Source organism: Dermochelys coriacea, chromosome 19 (genome assembly GCF_009764565.3).
Source record: "Dermochelys coriacea isolate rDerCor1 chromosome 19, rDerCor1.pri.v4, whole genome shotgun sequence".
Classification (NCBI taxonomy): domain Eukaryota; kingdom Metazoa; phylum Chordata; order Testudines; family Dermochelyidae; genus Dermochelys; species Dermochelys coriacea.
The window spans coordinates 8,128,454-8,146,044 of record NC_050086.2 but is presented as its reverse complement, the minus strand read 5'-3'; the positions used below and the strand labels follow the sequence as shown (position 1 = coordinate 8,146,044).

The 17,591-nt window shown below is 46.9% G+C and overlaps 1 protein-coding gene and 1 pseudogene across 1 annotated transcript; one reads left to right on the top strand and one right to left on the bottom strand.

The window, feature by feature from the left end:
* The first annotated feature begins 486 nt into the window (after nt 1–486).
* On the top strand, nt 487–4,901 carry LOC119845501 (annotated as a pseudogene).
* Nucleotides 4,902–9,680: 4,779 nt separating this feature from the next.
* On the bottom strand, nt 9,681–17,195 carry RPL11 (ribosomal protein L11). The gene is made up of 6 exons (XM_038377890.2): nt 17,080–17,195; nt 16,163–16,313; nt 15,566–15,672; nt 14,286–14,417; nt 12,637–12,747; nt 9,681–9,724 (listed from the first exon to the last, which is right to left on the bottom strand). The coding sequence occupies exons 1-6, from the start codon at nt 17,083–17,085 to the stop codon at nt 9,695–9,697; spliced, it is 537 nt and encodes a 178-aa protein (XP_038233818.1). The 5' UTR covers nt 17,086–17,195; the 3' UTR covers nt 9,681–9,694.
* Nucleotides 17,196–17,591: the final 396 nt, after the last annotated feature.

Below are 17,591 nucleotides of genomic sequence, written 5' to 3'. Positions count from 1 at the left end.
TACGCCCCCGCCCAAAATGTTGAGATTTTGAAATTTTTCATGAAAGAAAATTCCCAATTTGTGTTTTGTTTTGGGTCAATCTAAACATTTTGTTTAAATTTCAACCCTTTTAAAAGATTTTTAAAATTTTTTATGTAAAATAAGTGAATGTCTAAACAAAAAAGTCATTTTGAACTGAAACATCAAATCTTTTCATTCTGAACATTTTAAAACAAACATTTCAATTTTTTCCCTCAATTTTTTTCATTACACATTTTTTGTCAAAATCTATATGATTTGGGGGAAGAAAAAAAGTTTTGCCAAAATGGAATTTTCCAATGAAAAATTGTTCTGACAAAAATTTCTGACCCCCTTGCCTATTCCTGTACCAAAGCCATTACTTAGCGATATCTACAGTACTTCTACATCTACAGTACTTCTTGCTACAGTGTCTTCTAACTTTTCCTGTCTCTGTAGAATCACCATCTGACGCCAACCTCCACTGAGATGGCACCCAAGAAGAAAAATCCCAAGAGAACAAAGTGGACAAGGGCGAGGGTCCCCTGGCCCATGTGGTGGTGGAGGACACTTTGCTGGATATTGATCACCTCAACCACTTGAACGGTCTGTATGAAAATGTCTCCAATGGCTTCCGCTGCACTGCCACAGAGGTCAAGAACCCCAGTCATGGAGGCAGCCTCCTGGAGGAGATGAGTCAAATGCGCCAAGAGCGGTTCCTCTGTGACCTCACCATTGCCACCAAAACCAAGTCCTTCGATGTCCATAAGCTCGTCATGGCTTCATGCAGCGAGTATTTCCACAGCCTGCTGAAGAGAGATCCCAACCTGCCACGAGTAGAACTCAGCGATGTCTCCCCTCTGGGCTTGACTGCCATTATCACTTATGCCTACACCGGTAAGCTGAATCTCTCCCTGTACACCATTGGCAGCACCATCTCAACTGCCAGCCGCCTACAGATACATGCTCTGCTCAACATATGCAGTGACTTCCTCATTCAGGAGCTAAACGTAGAGAACTGCATGTATATCGCCAACATCTCGGGGACGTACAACCTCAGTCAGACCAAGGACGCCACCCAAAAGTTCATCCAGGAAACTTCCTGGAGTTCTCTGAGACTGAGCAGTTCATGAAACTCACCTTTGACCAGCTGAACGAGCTGCTGATTGATGATGGTCTGCAGATCCCAGATGAGGTTATCGCCTTCCAGATTGCCATGAGGATGGCTCGAGTTTGACCCTAAGCGACTCACATACGCTGCCAACCTCCTAAGCAACATTAGATTTGGCACCATATCAGCTCCTGATTTGGTCAACCATGTGCAACCAGTACCACGGATGATGCAAGATCCTGAGTGCCACAGGGCTGCTGGTAGAGGCTATGAATTACCATCTGCTTCCTTACCAGCAAAATACTCTTCAGTCCAGAAGAACCAAAATCCGTGGAGGCCAAAGGGTGCTAGTCACAGTTGGTGGCCGTCCAGCTTTGACCGAGAAAGCTCTTAGCAGAGAGATCAGCTACAGGGACCTGGATGGAAACTGGAACAAGATGGCTGAGATGCCAGCAAAAAGTTTCAACCAGTGCGTCATTGTGATGGATGGGTTCCTCTATGTGGCAGGAGGGGAAGATCAAAACGATGCTAGGAACCCAGGCTAAGCATGCAGTCAACAGTCTGTGCAGGTAACACAAATTTCCTCAAGGCAAAGACAGTTTCCCATGAGAGTGCATTTAAAAATATAAGTACTCAGTTACAAACCTGTGGCTGCATACATACCCGCCACAATCATCAATGGGGTTTGAACCTGAGATCTCAAATGCAGGCCTCTATCACAAAAGCTAAAGGAGAACTCCTTTTGCTGCGCGTGAGTAGTAGGTTGTTATAATCTTTGGGCCCAGCCTTAAGGGACAGATAGGATTACACGCATTAAGCAACAGCAAATTCTATCATCATTTTTTCTGAAGATATTTTTCACAAGGGTAAATGAGCAGGAGGAAAATACAGGCTAAATCAATCAGAAATATCTATCATACACACATAGCTCCAGGAGCACACAGAGTGAAATAGTGCTACGTTAAGGACTATCCTATCAGAGAAGCAGTATAGACCAGCAGAGTGGGCGACAAAAGACCTGCAATCTATCCCCAGCTCTGCCATTTATCTGCTGTGTGACTTGGCCGAGTCATTGCCTCTGTTTTTTCCTCCCACCCCTTGTCTGTCTTACCCACTTAGATTGTAAGCTCTGTGGTACAGGGAATTGTCTCTTACTATGTGTATGTACAGCTCCTAGCACAACTGGGGCCCTGATCTTAGTTGAAGCCTCCAGGCTCTACCATAATACAAATAAATAATAAGAACATCCGTTATTTAGTCAGACAGTTAATGATACAGGTCCAGAAAGCAAGAGCAGCTTTCATGTAATTTCTCTGCCTTTTTGTGGCTCTTCAAGCTTATCTTTTCTATTCTGGCTGGAGATTGCTCAAATCTATATATAAATTGTCAGTTTCCATTCTTTAGCTGATTCCCAGTTTGGCAGAATTAGTTTAAAAAAAATTAAATTCACCCTCTGTGTAATTTCTTTTGTTGTCTTCTTTCTTTTCTTCTTGTCGCACAGTTTAAGTGGAGGGTTTGGGTTTTTGGAAAGTTCTTATGAAACATGTCATGGGACTGTGTGGGGATTATTATTAACAGAGGAGAAAGGTAACCCTGGCAACACCAAATGGAGAATGTTGTTGAAAATCGAGACACACACAGTTGGGGTTGGGCTTGCAACCCTGAATAAAGGTGCAATAAATAAATAAATAATAAATAAAATATTGGCATCAGAATAAAGAACATGGATGCTACAAAGGAAATCCAGCACAGTTAATGAATAGCATTTTGCCTTCCAGAAATCTGTGTTCAAGTTTGCCTTCCTGACATGAGTTATTGGTCTCAGTCTAATTCCCTCTGAGACATTATCCCCAGATCACAAAATCATCACAGAGTTAGGAACAGTTGCTAGCCTCTGCTAGGGGAGAGAATGTGAGAAAGAAAACCCCCTCATAGGACATATGCAAGCATGTCTTCATGCACTACTAGCAGGCTTTCAAATACTACTGGGATGAGGACAGAAGAACCTCTCTAGAATGAATAGGTCTAAGGATGAACTTGGAAAGGGCTTCTTATCGGTCAAGATACAGTGCTAGAAGCTTCTGGGGCTCAGGATTGGGAGGGCAGGCTAAGCCTAGGTCAGGAATACACAGTGGGATACACCACAGGGCAAGCAGCATGTTCAGAGCCTGCCTGGCCCAGGCCATTCACAACCACTGAATTCATTCAAAAGTTAATAAAACATGGGGACGGCCCCTGCACCATGTATTTTTCCTGCAGCTGAGAAATGCCTATAGATTCCACCCGTCAGGTCTCCTCCTTTCTATTTCTAGTCCCGTATCTTATTCAGCTGTTCTGGCCTTGCCAGACTTTCCCTTGGATTGTTTTTCTGGGTACAGTAACTGCAATGCCATCTGCCTGCCGGGGGCTTAGGTTCGCACTGCAGCAGTTTGCCTTGCAGCATGTGCTCAGCTTTGCGCTGCAGGGGCATGAGGGGAAGATCAGAGGTGTGATGTAGGATCTGTGGCTTGAGAGATGCATGATCAGTAACTTGTCGTTGTCAAGCAGGGGTAGAAGGGAGAGATCATATGTCCCCAGGGCGGGTTCAGAGCAGCCCTCCGCAGCATGGGATCAGAGGCTAGGTGATCGCTCTTCCTTCTCTCCGCAGGTATGATGCCTCGCTTCAACACCTGGCTGCACCTGGCCAGCATGCTGCACAAGAGGACTCACTTCAGTCTGAGTGCCTACAACGGTCTCCTCTACGCCATCGGTGGGCGCAATGCAGAGCGGGTCCTTGCCTCCATCGACTGTTACATCCCTTCCACCAACAGCTGGCAGAGCAAGGCCGGCATGGAGATCCCTCGCTGCTGCCCACGCCAGCACGGTCATCGACGGCAAGATCCTAGTCACTGGGGGCTACATCAACAACTGTTTACTCGCGCCACCGTGTGCAGCTACGAGCCCAGACACAGACACCTGGAGAGACCGGGCTGGGCTCAGCACCCCCAGGGGCTGGCACTGCGCTGCCACCTGGGCTGATCGTGCGTACGTCCTAGGGGGTAGCCAGCCTGGGCCCTCGAGGTGAGCGGGTGGATGTGGATCCCCGTGGAGTGCTACCAATCCTGACACAGGCCAGTGGAGCTATGTGGCGCCCGTGCCCACTGGGGGCAGCACGGCCGGGTAACAATACCTTGACGGGCACATCTGCCTCGTGGGAGGCTGGAAGAGAGTGGGAAGAAATACCAGAAGTGTGTGCAGAGCTACAACCCCAACCTGAATGAATGGGCAGAGGAGGAGGATCTCCCTGAGGCCACCGTGGGCTGTCCTGCTGCACCATCACCCTCCCGCACCCAAGAAGCAAGGGATCCAGGACTAGCTCAGTGGCATCAGCAGCGGTCAGCATTTAATGGAGGAGTCGGGGGCTAGCATTTCCGCCTGCAGCTGGGGATGCAGACAGAGCTCAAACCTTGTCTCAGATTGCAGGGCAGCTGAGATCGGAACACACCAAGAGATCTGGGAACTAAGCAATAGCTCATTTCACAGCAGTAGGGGAGCCCGTGGAGTGGCACGCTCTAGCAGTTAGAGCAGTGTTCGGCGATCTTTGACACACAGTCTAATGGTTAGCACAGGGCCCTGGGAGCTAGAAATGCCTGAATTCTTATTCCACCTGTGAAACGAAAGCCCTCTATGGCCTTAGGCAGGTCACTAGCCCCCTTACACCATGGGTAAAATGACACTGACCGCTACTGGGAGGAAGCACTTCAAAGCTAAGAATCCCTGAGGACATGCTCAGCTTTAGCATTGTCTCTGCTCATCTCTATGTCCGATCCCCTCCCTCCTCAAGTCAGAGGCCTCCCATCTCTTCTTCAGCCTACCTGCACTACAGTCAGATGGGGAATGACGTGCGGCTGGTGGGCTGGGTCCTTATCTGACCACTTAGGTGGCCGAGAGCTGCGGCCACCACTGGCAAAGCACCTTAATGTCTAACTCCTGTGTTACCCAGCTAGACGTTGGCCTCCTGCGATAGACTGTTCCCTGAGGCCAGGAAGCCACTGCAGGGTTTTCTCCTGCACCACAGAGCAGGGTGGGTGGCACATGGAACATCCCAATGTTGCCAGAAAAGCCCATATTCCTTTCAGTGACGTGGGTAGGCTCTATCCTCTGTCACACACCTCCCCACTATGGACTGCAGATCAACCCAATTACAAGCAACCTCACCACCCTCACGCAAGCCAGCACCTAGCAAGACAATATAGACAGAATAATAGAGTCCCTATGCATACCGCCAGGGTTTCTAGATTCTTTCCATTCTCAGCCTGGTTTTGTCTCCCATCTAATCAGGGAAGCCAGTGAGATCTGACAATGGGTCAGCACATCCAGATCCTGCTGATGGTATCAGGTAATGATCAGAATATGTGACTCAACCAGGGCAGGCAAAGCCCCACCACCCTTCACCAGCTTCAACTAGAGTTCAGGTTTCCTGGGAACATTGCAGCCAGTCTGATGTTCGGAAGAGAAGTTTCCCAAATCTGGTCATTTTTTAACCAGATTTATTCCCACATTATGGATAAGGGAAGACACCTAATTCTTTAGGTAGTAGCATTTCAGATCCGCCTGAGACCCCCAAACAAGGCACCTTTTAGCTCTAGATAATGGTTTAATTCCTCTTGCTGCAAGATGTAACAGGGAGACAAGGTGGTTCAGTGGTTACAGCTGGCAGTCAGGAAATGTAACTGCTGTTGGGACTCACTGTGTGATTTTGGGCTAGTCACTTCACTCTCCTCCTCCTGTTTCCCTGTCTGTAAAAGGGGGATCATGGAAAGAACAACCCTCCCCATAAAGCACTTGGAGATCTTCAGCTGGAAGGTGCCATAGAAATGAAAATTGCCACCCCTCTCCTCCTAGCAAGCAGCCCTGCTGGACCAGTGCTGCAACTCATGTCACCCCTTAACACAGCTAAAAGGTAAATAGGGTTTCCTCCCCTTCTTTTCAACCTGTCATTTTAGGAGGTTTTTTTTTGCTTTATAAGGGTCAGAGTTAAGGTTAGAAAGCCACTGCACCAACTGTCATTTCAGTTTGGAGTCCTTCTACAGTCTCCTCAAATCTCCTTCTATCAAGGCAAGTTTTGAGCTCTATGGAAATGTTTGATGGACTGTCTGCATTTCAGGCTGCGTGTCAAGGTACCTATGAATGCCTGTAACTTTAAACACAGCTGCTAAGCAGGGCATGAGGCACTGAAGCAACCAGGGAGGAATGGAGGATTTTGATCACCAATCTGGTTGCAGTATAGACTGTATTAGAGCTGGGTAAAACAAACAGGAAAACATACAAATAAACTGGAGTCACTTACAGAGATCCTATTACAGGGATAGTAAAAATGATGAGACACTCTTAAAAATTACAGTAGTTACACCCTTTTACGTTAGCCAGAAGAAAGAAATAAGGCTAAGAAAGAACACTGTCACCCGAGACATGTACCTGTTAAATCAGAGAAAATGTATTTATCTTCTTTAATAGTGTCAAGGGAAGTGAGTTGCTAGGACACCAGATAATTAGATGTAAACAGACCTGTAAATTACAGGGATACAAAACCCTTTCCCTCCTCATCACTGCACTAGGGGCAAGTACCTATACAAACCTTAACCAGGAAGTCCAGTCTCAATAATATTCACACAAGGCGAGTTATAGTCACAGGCAGTAGGCGAGGGTTGCTTACCTCAACCTACACCTGGCCTCAGCCACTGCTCCCCACTGTTAACACAACAGCAGAGAACCTGGAATATGGAAAATTCTTAAAAATCTAAAGGAAGAAACCTTTGGGCAGGACAATGGTACAGGGGGAGAATTTAATGGACTAGATGTTTGCATTGTTGGATGAAAGGATCTGCATATTGTGAATGTATTTGTGAATGAGGGGACAAGGTGTGGTTTAAAGGGCTGTACTGTGCTAACTCCCTGGTAGAGCTGTCACATTTCAGTTAAAAGCACGGAATTCACCCCCTACTAGAACTGTAATAACCCCATAGTCCATTAAGCCATGCTGCCCACCAGAGAGTTGCCATACAATTAGAAGAGCCGTAAACTGGAGAGAGAAGTTACTTTCCACCCTCCTTCTATTAAGTAGCACTTTGAGCCCCTGCCCATAGTGGGGTGCAAGTGGGGCACTGGAACACTCATTAAGGTGTGACGTGCAGCAGCACTGAGACGAGATTGATGCTTATTTCCTGGCCCCGGTCTATGATGTGGATCATCCTGTAGACCTAGCTACTGCCTCTCAGGGAAGTGGATTACTTCCACCGACAGCGAATCTGTCCCCTCAGCCTAGGTTGTCTACACTGAAGCACCGCTGCTGTGCCACTGTAGCCAAGCCCCATGTCTGTACCTAAAATGCTACAGCCGAACAGCTGCAGTGCTTCAGTGTAGACACTTGCTACAGTGACAGAAAGGCTTCTCCCATCACTGTAGTTAATCCACCTTCCTGAGAGACAGTAGCTAGGTCGACAGAAGAATTCTTGCATCAACCCTAGCGCGGTCTACATGGACAGTTAAGTCAGGGTAACTGTCTCTTGGGGTGTAGATTTTTCACACCTTTGAGACACAGATATGCCAATGTACATTTTCAGTGTAGACTAGCCGAGTCTTGGGTTCTGTCTATACAACCATACAACCTGTGGGGTGGCCAGCAAACATGTTTATGCGCCAGCCATTCTAAGTTTGGTCTTGTTTGTTCAGCCAGGCTGAAACCATGTTTAATGAACCACATTACACTCCTAAACCCTGGCTAGCTCTTTAACGGAGTGCAGCTGTATTAAATGATAGAGAGAAGTGGGGGTCAGGGGAAGGACAGCCAAGAGAGACATGCAGTAAATTTAACTGCACTTGGTCATTTTCTCAATCCTAGCTGCAAGATGGCGCAAGTGCCTCTGATGGGTTTCCAGTGGAATTTACACTTCAATTAAGAAATGCATTGATTTCAGGTAGAGTTCACTCTAACAAGCATAAACCTATTCAAGGATAGTGGGAGCTCTAGGTGAAGAACAGCTAAACCACTGACCATAGGTTTGTTTCTCTATCAACCAACCAACCAAGCCACACTCCATTTTTCCTTTCACAACTCTGTTGCTGCCAGCATTGGCTCAGTTCACTAGTTAGAACACGGACGACAATGCTTTCCATGGTACGAAGAAAGATGAGCTTCCAAAGTATTGGATAGGCATCGAGCCAATGTATTAGTTACTAGTACAGAGCAAGTGGTGCCCGGGAGTCCAAGTCAAAGCATGTTTGATGGATGTGCGTTTGCCTCATTTGTGAGCTATTCACTGTTGCATGAGCATTAGAGCTGGGAAAGAATTCATTATGGGGCAGAGAAGCTGCAAATAGGCATTAGGGAATGTTTGACTCTACCTGTATGAACTGCATTGTCTTGAAGAGAAGGGTATCTATGAAATAGAATAAAAGATGAACATCTCAAGGAGTAACTTGTCTGTTACATGGACTATGGTACTGTGAGGCTGTTATATTCCCAGTATGCTGGAGAGAAGGAAAAAAGCTGGCTAAAAACAGGACACAGGATTCTTTCCTCCTAAATATCTGTACTCCATTTTAAAGCCCATGTAAGAGTAATCGCTCTATTGCCAGACATATAGAAAAATGTGTCTGGGGACTGTGTCAGAATACCGAAAAAAGGTTGCCTGGTGCAGGAGTACAAAGCAGAACTCCCAGATTCTATTCTAGCAGCTGTGCACCAGGTGAGCTTAGGTGACGGATGCTGGATTCTCAGACCAGCTGAAATAAGCTCCAGCTATTTCTTTGTCTCGATCTTCTGCACCCTCTGGTGGTAACTAACAGCACTGGATGCTGGTTCTCAACTGAGTGCACTAGAACAGTTAGCCAGCAGCTCAAGAGAGAGCAAGCTCTTAGTCACTACTTTTGCAGGGCTTATAAGCACTTGATAGGGGATGTACTAGCTCCTCTAATCAGAGGCCCAGTTAAGAATATATTATGGTTGTTTAGTCATCAAGCCTCAGCCACCTTTAGTCCCCACCACTTGTGCTCTTGCCTTTGGACTGAAATGGATGTTTTGGTCCAAGAGCAGAGAAAACCATTCATGGTTTCAGCCAGTGGTGGGAGAGTCCCTCTTAAGTTCGCACTAACCTCAACATGACATGCTAAGAGGCCTTTTAGGATCAGATCATGTAGGTTAGATTTTATTTTCTCTCTACTTAGGGCTATAGCTCAGGTCCCTAAATGCTTCACAAATCTTGCTCTAGTTCTACTTTCACACTGTCTGGTTGCCCATCCTCTGCCCCTAGAACTAGGTTTTAAATTTTATCCGTAGCTTCCCCTCTTGGCCAGCACAGAAATGGAGTGAAGTTCTCTTAATTCACACCGTGGTTCTACCATCTGGACAGCAACTCCCATTCCAAGAGCACAGCACCGACTGGCCACCTCTGCTGCACACTGCATCCGCACCAGTGGGGGTCTGCTCTCCTCTCGTTTGATCGGATTCAAGTTCCAGCAGCTTATGGTGAGGAGCCAATCACAAAATGCACAGCAGGAAGTTAAATGTTAGAAAATTTTATTTGCATTTTTGGTATCTGGAACTGCTCATTTGCCTGGAAGGATGATGCCATCGTACTGCAAGAGAGAGAAAAGGGAGCGTCAGAAATCAGGGCCAGTCAAGAACTGTGGTTGTGCCCAAGAGGAGACTACGGTCACCACTTATATCAGGTCACAGATGTGACTTACAGTAAGACTCTGATCATCCAAATTTACAGTCTGCAAAGTGAACAAGGAACCTGACTTTCCATCTTATTTTCGGTTTTTTAGTGTTCTTTTAATAGTGATCTGTCAATCAGATCAGTTTGACCCAAAAGACTTAGGTTGTGAAAATGAAGTTTTTTACAAAAGCTAAGTGCAGAAAAAGATATTCCCAGGAATGCATTTCCAATGAAAGACTTAAAAAAAAAAAAAAAAAAAGAAGAAAAAAAAGAAGACGACTGCCTAGAATACTGTTTGCAAGCCAGACAGGGCAGCAGAACAAACCAGGAGGTAAAACAACCTCTGAACAAGTGAAAACTAGTCCCTTTGAATGACTTACTCTTTGCATCTTAGCTTTAGTGGCAGGAACATTGCAGAAGGCTGACCCTGCAAATGCTTAACTCCCACAAAATTACTATGCATTTCAATGGAAGGAGGTTTTGCCCAAGTGAAAAGCTTGGAATCTGGTAATAAGGGGGATTCAGTTTCAATTATGTGAAATGTTAATTAGGTGAGGAAGTCCTCTCTCCCCAAACTGAGAAAAAGATTTAATCTGACTGGGTTTGTAACAGGGCACTGGACCTTGGGGCACATGTGAGCATCCCAATGTGCATGTTACAGCTCTTGTAACTGGAAGCTGTAGTCACAGGACACATGCTCAGGAATGGGCAAGCACACAGCCTTACAGGTAGCCAGAGAAGGCCACATGCCTCTTAACAGGGGCAGTAGACAGAAGATTGTTCCAGGAGGTCAGGGAAGCTCAGGCATGGGTCTTCCCAGAGCAGCTAGAAAAGGGCTAATGGGACCTACACGATAGCGAAAGGTGGTTTGTTCTTCCCCATTCCAGCTGCAGAAAGTAGGAAAGGTCTCCATTACCAAATATATCAACCTTTCTTCATCATGTTTATTAATAAACCTGTCGTAAGAAAGTGGACATGGAAGTGAATTCCAGTGTTGAGGTTTCATTTAGACAGTCCTGGCCTGTGAGTCCGCCCACGGCTTACAGGCAGTCTTTAAAGTACAACTCTACTGAATAGCTGAACTTGCTTCTACCATGGTCTAGATGCTTCAGGCCAAAGAGACACCCAAAACTTGCCCAATAGTTTGTAGACGAGGTAGGTGGTCTTATTTGCCCACAGCTCAGTGAGAATGAATCTGTTAGAGGACAGCAAGTTGTAGGGCAGCGGTTCTCAAACTGTGGGTCATGACCCTGTTTTAATGGGGACCCCAGAGCTGGCTTAGACTTCCTGGGGTCAAAACCCGAGGGCTTCAGCCCTGGGTGGCGGGGCTCAGGTTACAAGCACTCTGCCTGGGGCTGAAGCTCTTGGGCTTCAGTTTTAGTCCCCATGCACAGGACAGTGGGGCTTGGGCCCCCCACTCCTGGGATCGTGTAATAAATTTTGTTGTCAGAATGGGGTTGCAATGCAATGAAGTTTGAGAATCCCTGTTGTAAGGCAAGTTAAAGGTGACCTGCACAATGACAGAATTGGATTTGGAAGCCTTTCTGCCTCTTTATGGTGGATAAAGACAGCACAACAGGTGTCTCTCGAGAGGCCTTTTGGCTGCTTTACAATCACCACATCAAGATTTCCTGGGTTTGCTCGAACAGCAGTGGGAGTTCACGCCTCAATGGAATGTTGAAACTCATATGAAGCTTTGCTCACAAGTGTTTGCCAAGAGTTATGCTAAATAAGTAACAACCCACAATATTTAGACAGTGACTAGAAATCCTGCCTGCTCAATTGGAGACATCAAGCAGAACAGTTCTACGCCCTCAGCTAGGACAGGGAAGACCCAACACTGCTCACGTAAAAAGGCCGCACACTTCTCAAGTGGAAAAAAACAAAGCAGTTTTCCCTTTTGCAGGTCACAACTATTACCTGAATCCTTGGGCCTAGAAATCAGGGTTAAATAACGTTCAGCTTCGGCCACCCAATATGTAGAACAGAGTCTACATGCCATGGGGCCTATCCCAATCACAGAAACGCAAGTGAGAAATTGAACGTAAACCCCCATTTTGTATAACTGTTTTATACAATTAAAAAAAGTGAACATCATTCCTCTACTATATACAGACTAGCTAGCAGGACAGATCCTATTCCCTGCACAAGGCACCTCCTCACCAGCATTGTCTACATATTTCTTTCATAGCAGCAGTCACAGAAGCTGCTCCTCTGATAGTGTAAGAGCCTGGAACATGGGACCAGCAGTCCACGGGAAGCAGGATATTGGGACTGAGGCAACCGTAGCCCATCTAATTTGCTGTTTCCTTTGAGTGTGTCTACTGCAGCAGATTTTCAACCCCCATGGTCAGATTTGTAGTGGTCTACCTTGGTACTCTGCTGCCACCCCCCCAGCCCCAGATTGTGGATATGGCAAAACATCTTAGGGAACAGAGACTAGTAGAACAGTATTCGACTTCTGGAATTCACCACACTGCAGTGAAACCTGCACCTAGGACTATCCTTTAACAATCACCTGTTTAAATGCTTTATAAGCAGATTTGCTTAGGAGGAGCTTTCTTGCAGTCCAGGCGCAATTCTTTATGCTTCAGGTTTCCACCACAAAAGGAGGAAAGCTAAGGAGTGAAAACCCTTCACTTCAGAGATGCTTCTGCTCCCTTCAAAATCCCATGCTAATGAGATGCTCACATCACAGCTCAGTAGCATGTCGGCACTTTTCACTAGAAGATCACAGACTGGGTCAGCAAGAGTGAGCAGGCTATATTTGAGGTAGCTCACTAGGCCACTGAATAGCTTGATTGACTTGAAAATGAGGTTGGCGCTTACCTTCTGCTGGAACCAGCGCATGGCCTCCTCCTTCCCAATTCTGTGCTTGGCTCCAATGGAGCCGGTTTTGCGCTTCTTGTCAGCAATGCTGAAGCCCGGCCTGCCCAGAACCTGGAATAGACAGAGAGCACTTTTTAATATCTGAAGATGCAGTTCAAGACTCTTTTTCAAGACTCATCATATGGAGAGAAAAGATTCTCCATCAGAGTGACATTTGTATTGTTGTCTGCACTAAAACCCAAGCAAGAAATAGACCCTCTAATGGCAACTGTACCTGTAGGCCACTGGTCCCAAAGAAGATCAAAAGCTACTACTGTGATGGTATTCGGCAACCTATGTGAAGTGACTTGATAAAATCAGTTCTTAGGAAACAGCAAGCCCCATAAGTTATTATGCTGGCAGTCTCAGCAGAGGAACCAAAGAATGAGCCCTGGAGACTTAGTTACCTTCTCATTCTAAGGACTCATCTTCACTAGGAAAAATGGTGTTTTTAAATATGCCAATATGCTTTAGTTCACGTTTTTCCCCACAGTAAACACATGGCTAAAGTGGTGCTCCCTCTATGTCATTGCTGAAGCATATTTGGAGAGCAGTGGAAAAGGAACATGCTGGTACTGCTGCCACCCTTGTGGTGCCTGTTCTGTAGAAAAGGGGAATGTCACTTTTTGAAATAGGAAAGTATGCACATCCTGAGTTAGCTATTCTATACTACAGAAATGTATACTGTGCTCATCAGATTAGCAGCTAACTGCTTTCCAGTAGCCCATTCAGCCATATGACTAACATCTATCATGTGTCTGGTCCCCATCCTCTCAACAGGAAAAGCATGCAATGGAGTTTCTTGTTTTGATAACAACATGGATATTTAAACCGTATGTATTTAGGTTAGAGAAGGCCAAGTCAAAGACATGCATCTTGCACTTGGAAAAGAAGGTGGTGGGTTTCTGATGGCCTTGTTCTCTACACTGTGCATCAGCCATGGAGGGACCAGAGTGACTTCCTACTCAGGAAGGACTGGTCTTCATATATTAGCACGTGGGCAAAACAATGAAGCCAAGAAGTGAACTCAAATTTTAGAATACAAAATACACAGCCTAATGGATACTAGCCTGCCTAAATTCTCACAGATCCCCAGGCCTGGAGAGCTGCACCTTCAAATGTGCCAGACACTATTATATTGTCTGAAGAGCAAAGATGCCATGAAGATAAAGCAAAATTTAGCTCAGCTGTTCCTCTCCAAGGTCACCATCTCTAGCACACCAGTAACTTTGTTAGTTTTACTCATCTTCAGACAGGATTAGGCAAACACGTTTCATGCAAAATGCCAGTGGGTTTCCCTATGCTATACCCACCTAAGCAGAGTACCTAGTCTCAATGAAACCTAGAGTAAAACATTCTCTGCTACTGGCTACAAAGTTATGTCCTGGCTGATTTGGCTGAGCCCAAGGAGTTTAGTGTCCTCTTTGTAAACAGAGAGCTGGACCGAGTTAAAACCTCACTTTTCCACCTTCCTCCCCCGCATACGGACATTTAAGACAGTTCCGACTTTCCCAGTGGCCCACACCTTTCTGCTATTCTGGAGCACCCAGACGTGACCTCTCTAGCATTGGGACAAAGCTGGCAGAGACAAGGAAGTAAAGCATACATACCACATAGAAGTCCAGGCCATAGATGCCAATGCTGGGATCGTATTTAATTCCCAGATCAATGTGCTCCTGGATTCCAAAGCCAAAGTTCCCAGTGTCTGAAAAGTTGTTTTTCCTCAACTCATATTCTCGCACCTGAAACCCATTTAGATCCAGTTACATTCTATGTCTTTCCAAACAGAGTCCTGCTTTTCCACTGAGCTGCGACAGGGTCCACTTGGGAACCAAATAACTCCTGGCAAGAGCTAACAGGTTCTTATCCAGCAGATTCGGGCCTCTTCACCCGTGACAGCAACAAAGGCAGCGTTACAGAGGGCTGCCCAGATTGCACACACAGAGCTAAGAATCTTAACTGCCAACAAGTGCCTAACAAAGCCTAGAGTCCTAGTAAGCACCCTGATCACTTTTAAAGCCAGGAGGATTGTTAGCACAGGACACTTCATGCAAATTGCAATGATAAATTACAAAAATTTACAGAAAACAGCAGAAACTCTACATCATAAGAAACATTACTAAATGTCTGTCTGTATTGTAACTCTGTATATGCACAGTTTAGATCTTTTAACATCTAATACTGCAGGTCATACTGACAGATACAACATTGTCTACAGAGACTTCATGAACCCATCTGAGACCCTGCACCTTGAGCAGGGTCTGAGCTCTCCAACGATGAAGAGGTACGTGCACCAACTCGGTCCTAACAAATTCAGGGTATGTCTACACTGCAGAGTTGTGACTGCAGCAATTGTAGACACACCCAAGCAAGCTTGAACAACAATAGCAGTCCAGGTGACAAGTCCACCCGGAACCCTGAGTATCAGTACGTACTCTAGCAGGTGCGTTTGTACAGCCCATGCTACTGCAGCTTCACAGCTATTTGAGATAGCTTGAACAAAGTAAACTCCGGTATGTCTACAGGTACTGCAGTCACATTTTTGACTGCAATGTAGATATACCCTTAGGGGGGACACGCAACTGAGTTTTTCTTTTAAAACGAATTTTTTCAAATTCCAGTTTGATACAGCATCACTTAAACAGTATGTCCGGAAGTTTTAAAAAAATTGTTCTGGAAATTGATAAGTGACTTTCTGCTCCCATGTGCGTTTAACGTTTGTTTGTTTGTTTTTTGACAAGGGAGAAACTAATGACCACACAGGAGAACAGTGTAAATCATCAATTTTAAAGTACTGTTAAATGCACAGATTATTTTGTTTACACTAACTTCGAGTTCATGCAAGCTTTTAACAAGCCACATGAACAGCTAAAGCAGTCAAGATTCTCACCTTCAACCCTTTCTCCAGAATCTCCTCTGCTTTGGCCCCACGAACCGTGCAGTGAACAGCAATCTTTTCATTTCTCCTGATTCCAAAGGATCTGACAGTATATCGAGCTGTGGGAGACAAACATACACAGTCAGTTGCTCTCACGGGGCTATTCCAATGGCTTTCAGTCAGACTGGAACATGTTTCTTGCTTTAATAAGACTGAAGCAAAAAAACTCCAACACTGTTTTTGACACCACATTTAGGGAGAGGAAAGGGCAATAGTAAAAGTTAAAATCTAATAGAGTTTTATGCAGCGGTAGAACAGGCACTGATAATGCAGGCTTCTCTATACCACCCTCCCCACATACCTCTCCCCTGACCTGGAGGGATAAACCCTAAGGATGGCACACTTCAGCCAGTGGTACTACTTAAGCTTTAAGAAGAGGAAGCAATAATTATGTCTGAAGACATTGCCTTCAGAAGCCAGAAGACGAAACTGCTTTTTTCCCTTTGGTGGCACCAAAAACGGTTTCCCCAACATCTAATAAAGATGGGATCGCGCTTGCTGCACTTCGCACCGAATGATTCAGTTTCCCCCACAGAAGCAATGACTTACCCTTTGAGAAGACAGGAGTCTGGCCTGTGAGTTGCTCCAGCACTTTGGCTGCCCGGGTGAGTCTGTCACCACTTTCCCCAACACAAATGTTGAGACAGAGTTTGCGGATGCGCAGCTCACGCATGGGGTTCTCCTTCTCACCCTGATCTTGCTATAGAGAGAAAATGCATACAGCTGATAGACACAAGCCATCATCTAACCCAGCTAGAGTACTAGCCCTGGCTTTCCTGACACCCTTCCACCCTATATGTGCTCCTCACACACTCCAATCCAGGGGGCAAGGGAATTCCGTACTAGGCAGTGCCCAGCACTTCCCATTCAATTTGTACAGATGCAACCACCCCACAGAGCTTAACTGCAGGGCCAGTGTTCAAAGCAGGTTTGAGAGCTACAGGGTAGGGCAAGAAGGGGGGTTTGGGGCAGCTTTGAGCCCCCCAGCAAGGCTGCGAAGGGGAGGCCAGGGATTCAGACTATAGCTCTGTGGATGGGGGACAGATCACAGCCCACGGGAAGGGGAACGTGAGGGTTTAACCCTAAGCCAGGGCAGGTAAGGGCACCAATCCCAAGAAAGGGGCAAGATTTGGGTGGGGGAGGTTCAGGCCCAAGCTCTGAGGCAGGGCGCCCCACCATTGAGGGTACCCACTGCATGGCAGGGGGCTGTCAGTCCCGGGCTCCAAAGCAAAGAGGGTCCCGGGCTCCGCAGGAGGGGGGACAGATTTCAGGGCACCTGGCCCCACGGAAGAGGCCTCCCAAGCGGGGGAGACTCCGGAACCTCCCCACGTTGGCCCCTCAGGAACCCACAGCCCTTCTCCCACCCGCCTGGGCAAGCGCCCGGCCCGGCCAGCCCCGGCCGGGGGAGGATGGCGGCGGATTGACAAGCCTCCCCCAGCCCGCTCCTGCGGGCCGCGGCTACTCACCGCCATGATGGAGGCGTGGAAGAGATCGCGAGAGCTCCGGAACGGGATCTTATTCGGCAGCCCAGGCCGGCTGCCCACAGAGGCGGCAGGCGGGAGAGACGCCCAGGCTGAAGGGCCGCTGCTGCCCCCCTGCGGCCGGAGGGCGGCCCTGCACCTGGCTCTGAGCAGCTCCCCCCGTTCGTCCCTAAGCTTAGGAGGAACCTCAGCCCAGAGCTGGGTGCTCCCAGGCACTTCTGCACCTAGGGTGACCAGATGCCAGCTAGCAAGTGTGAACAATCAGGACAGGGAGTGGGGGGTACTGGGCGCCTATATAAGACAAAGCCCCGAATATCGGGACTGTCCCTATAAAATTGGGACCTCTGGTCTCCTTAGTTGCCCCTAGCACAGCTGGGAGCCATAAGCTGGAATTGCCCAGTGTCACAGAACAGTGGCCACCACCCACCGTGGGGCTCTGCAGTGGGATGCCCTGTCTGGTGCTGCTGGGCTTGTGATGTCTGACTCCTGAGTTTAGA

What these genes read in the sequence shown, in the direction of transcription:
- RPL11 (XM_038377890.2), bottom strand. An exon ending in GACTCCTGTCTTCTCAAAGG is followed by an intron (nt 15,673 to 16,162) that starts GTAAGTCATTGC and finishes TGTCTCCCACAG; the next exon opens with CTCGATATACTGTCAGATCC. An exon ending in TTCTGGAGAAAGGGTTGAAG is followed by an intron (nt 14,418 to 15,565) that starts GTGAGAATCTTG and finishes AATGGGTTTCAG; the next exon opens with GTGCGAGAATATGAGTTGAG.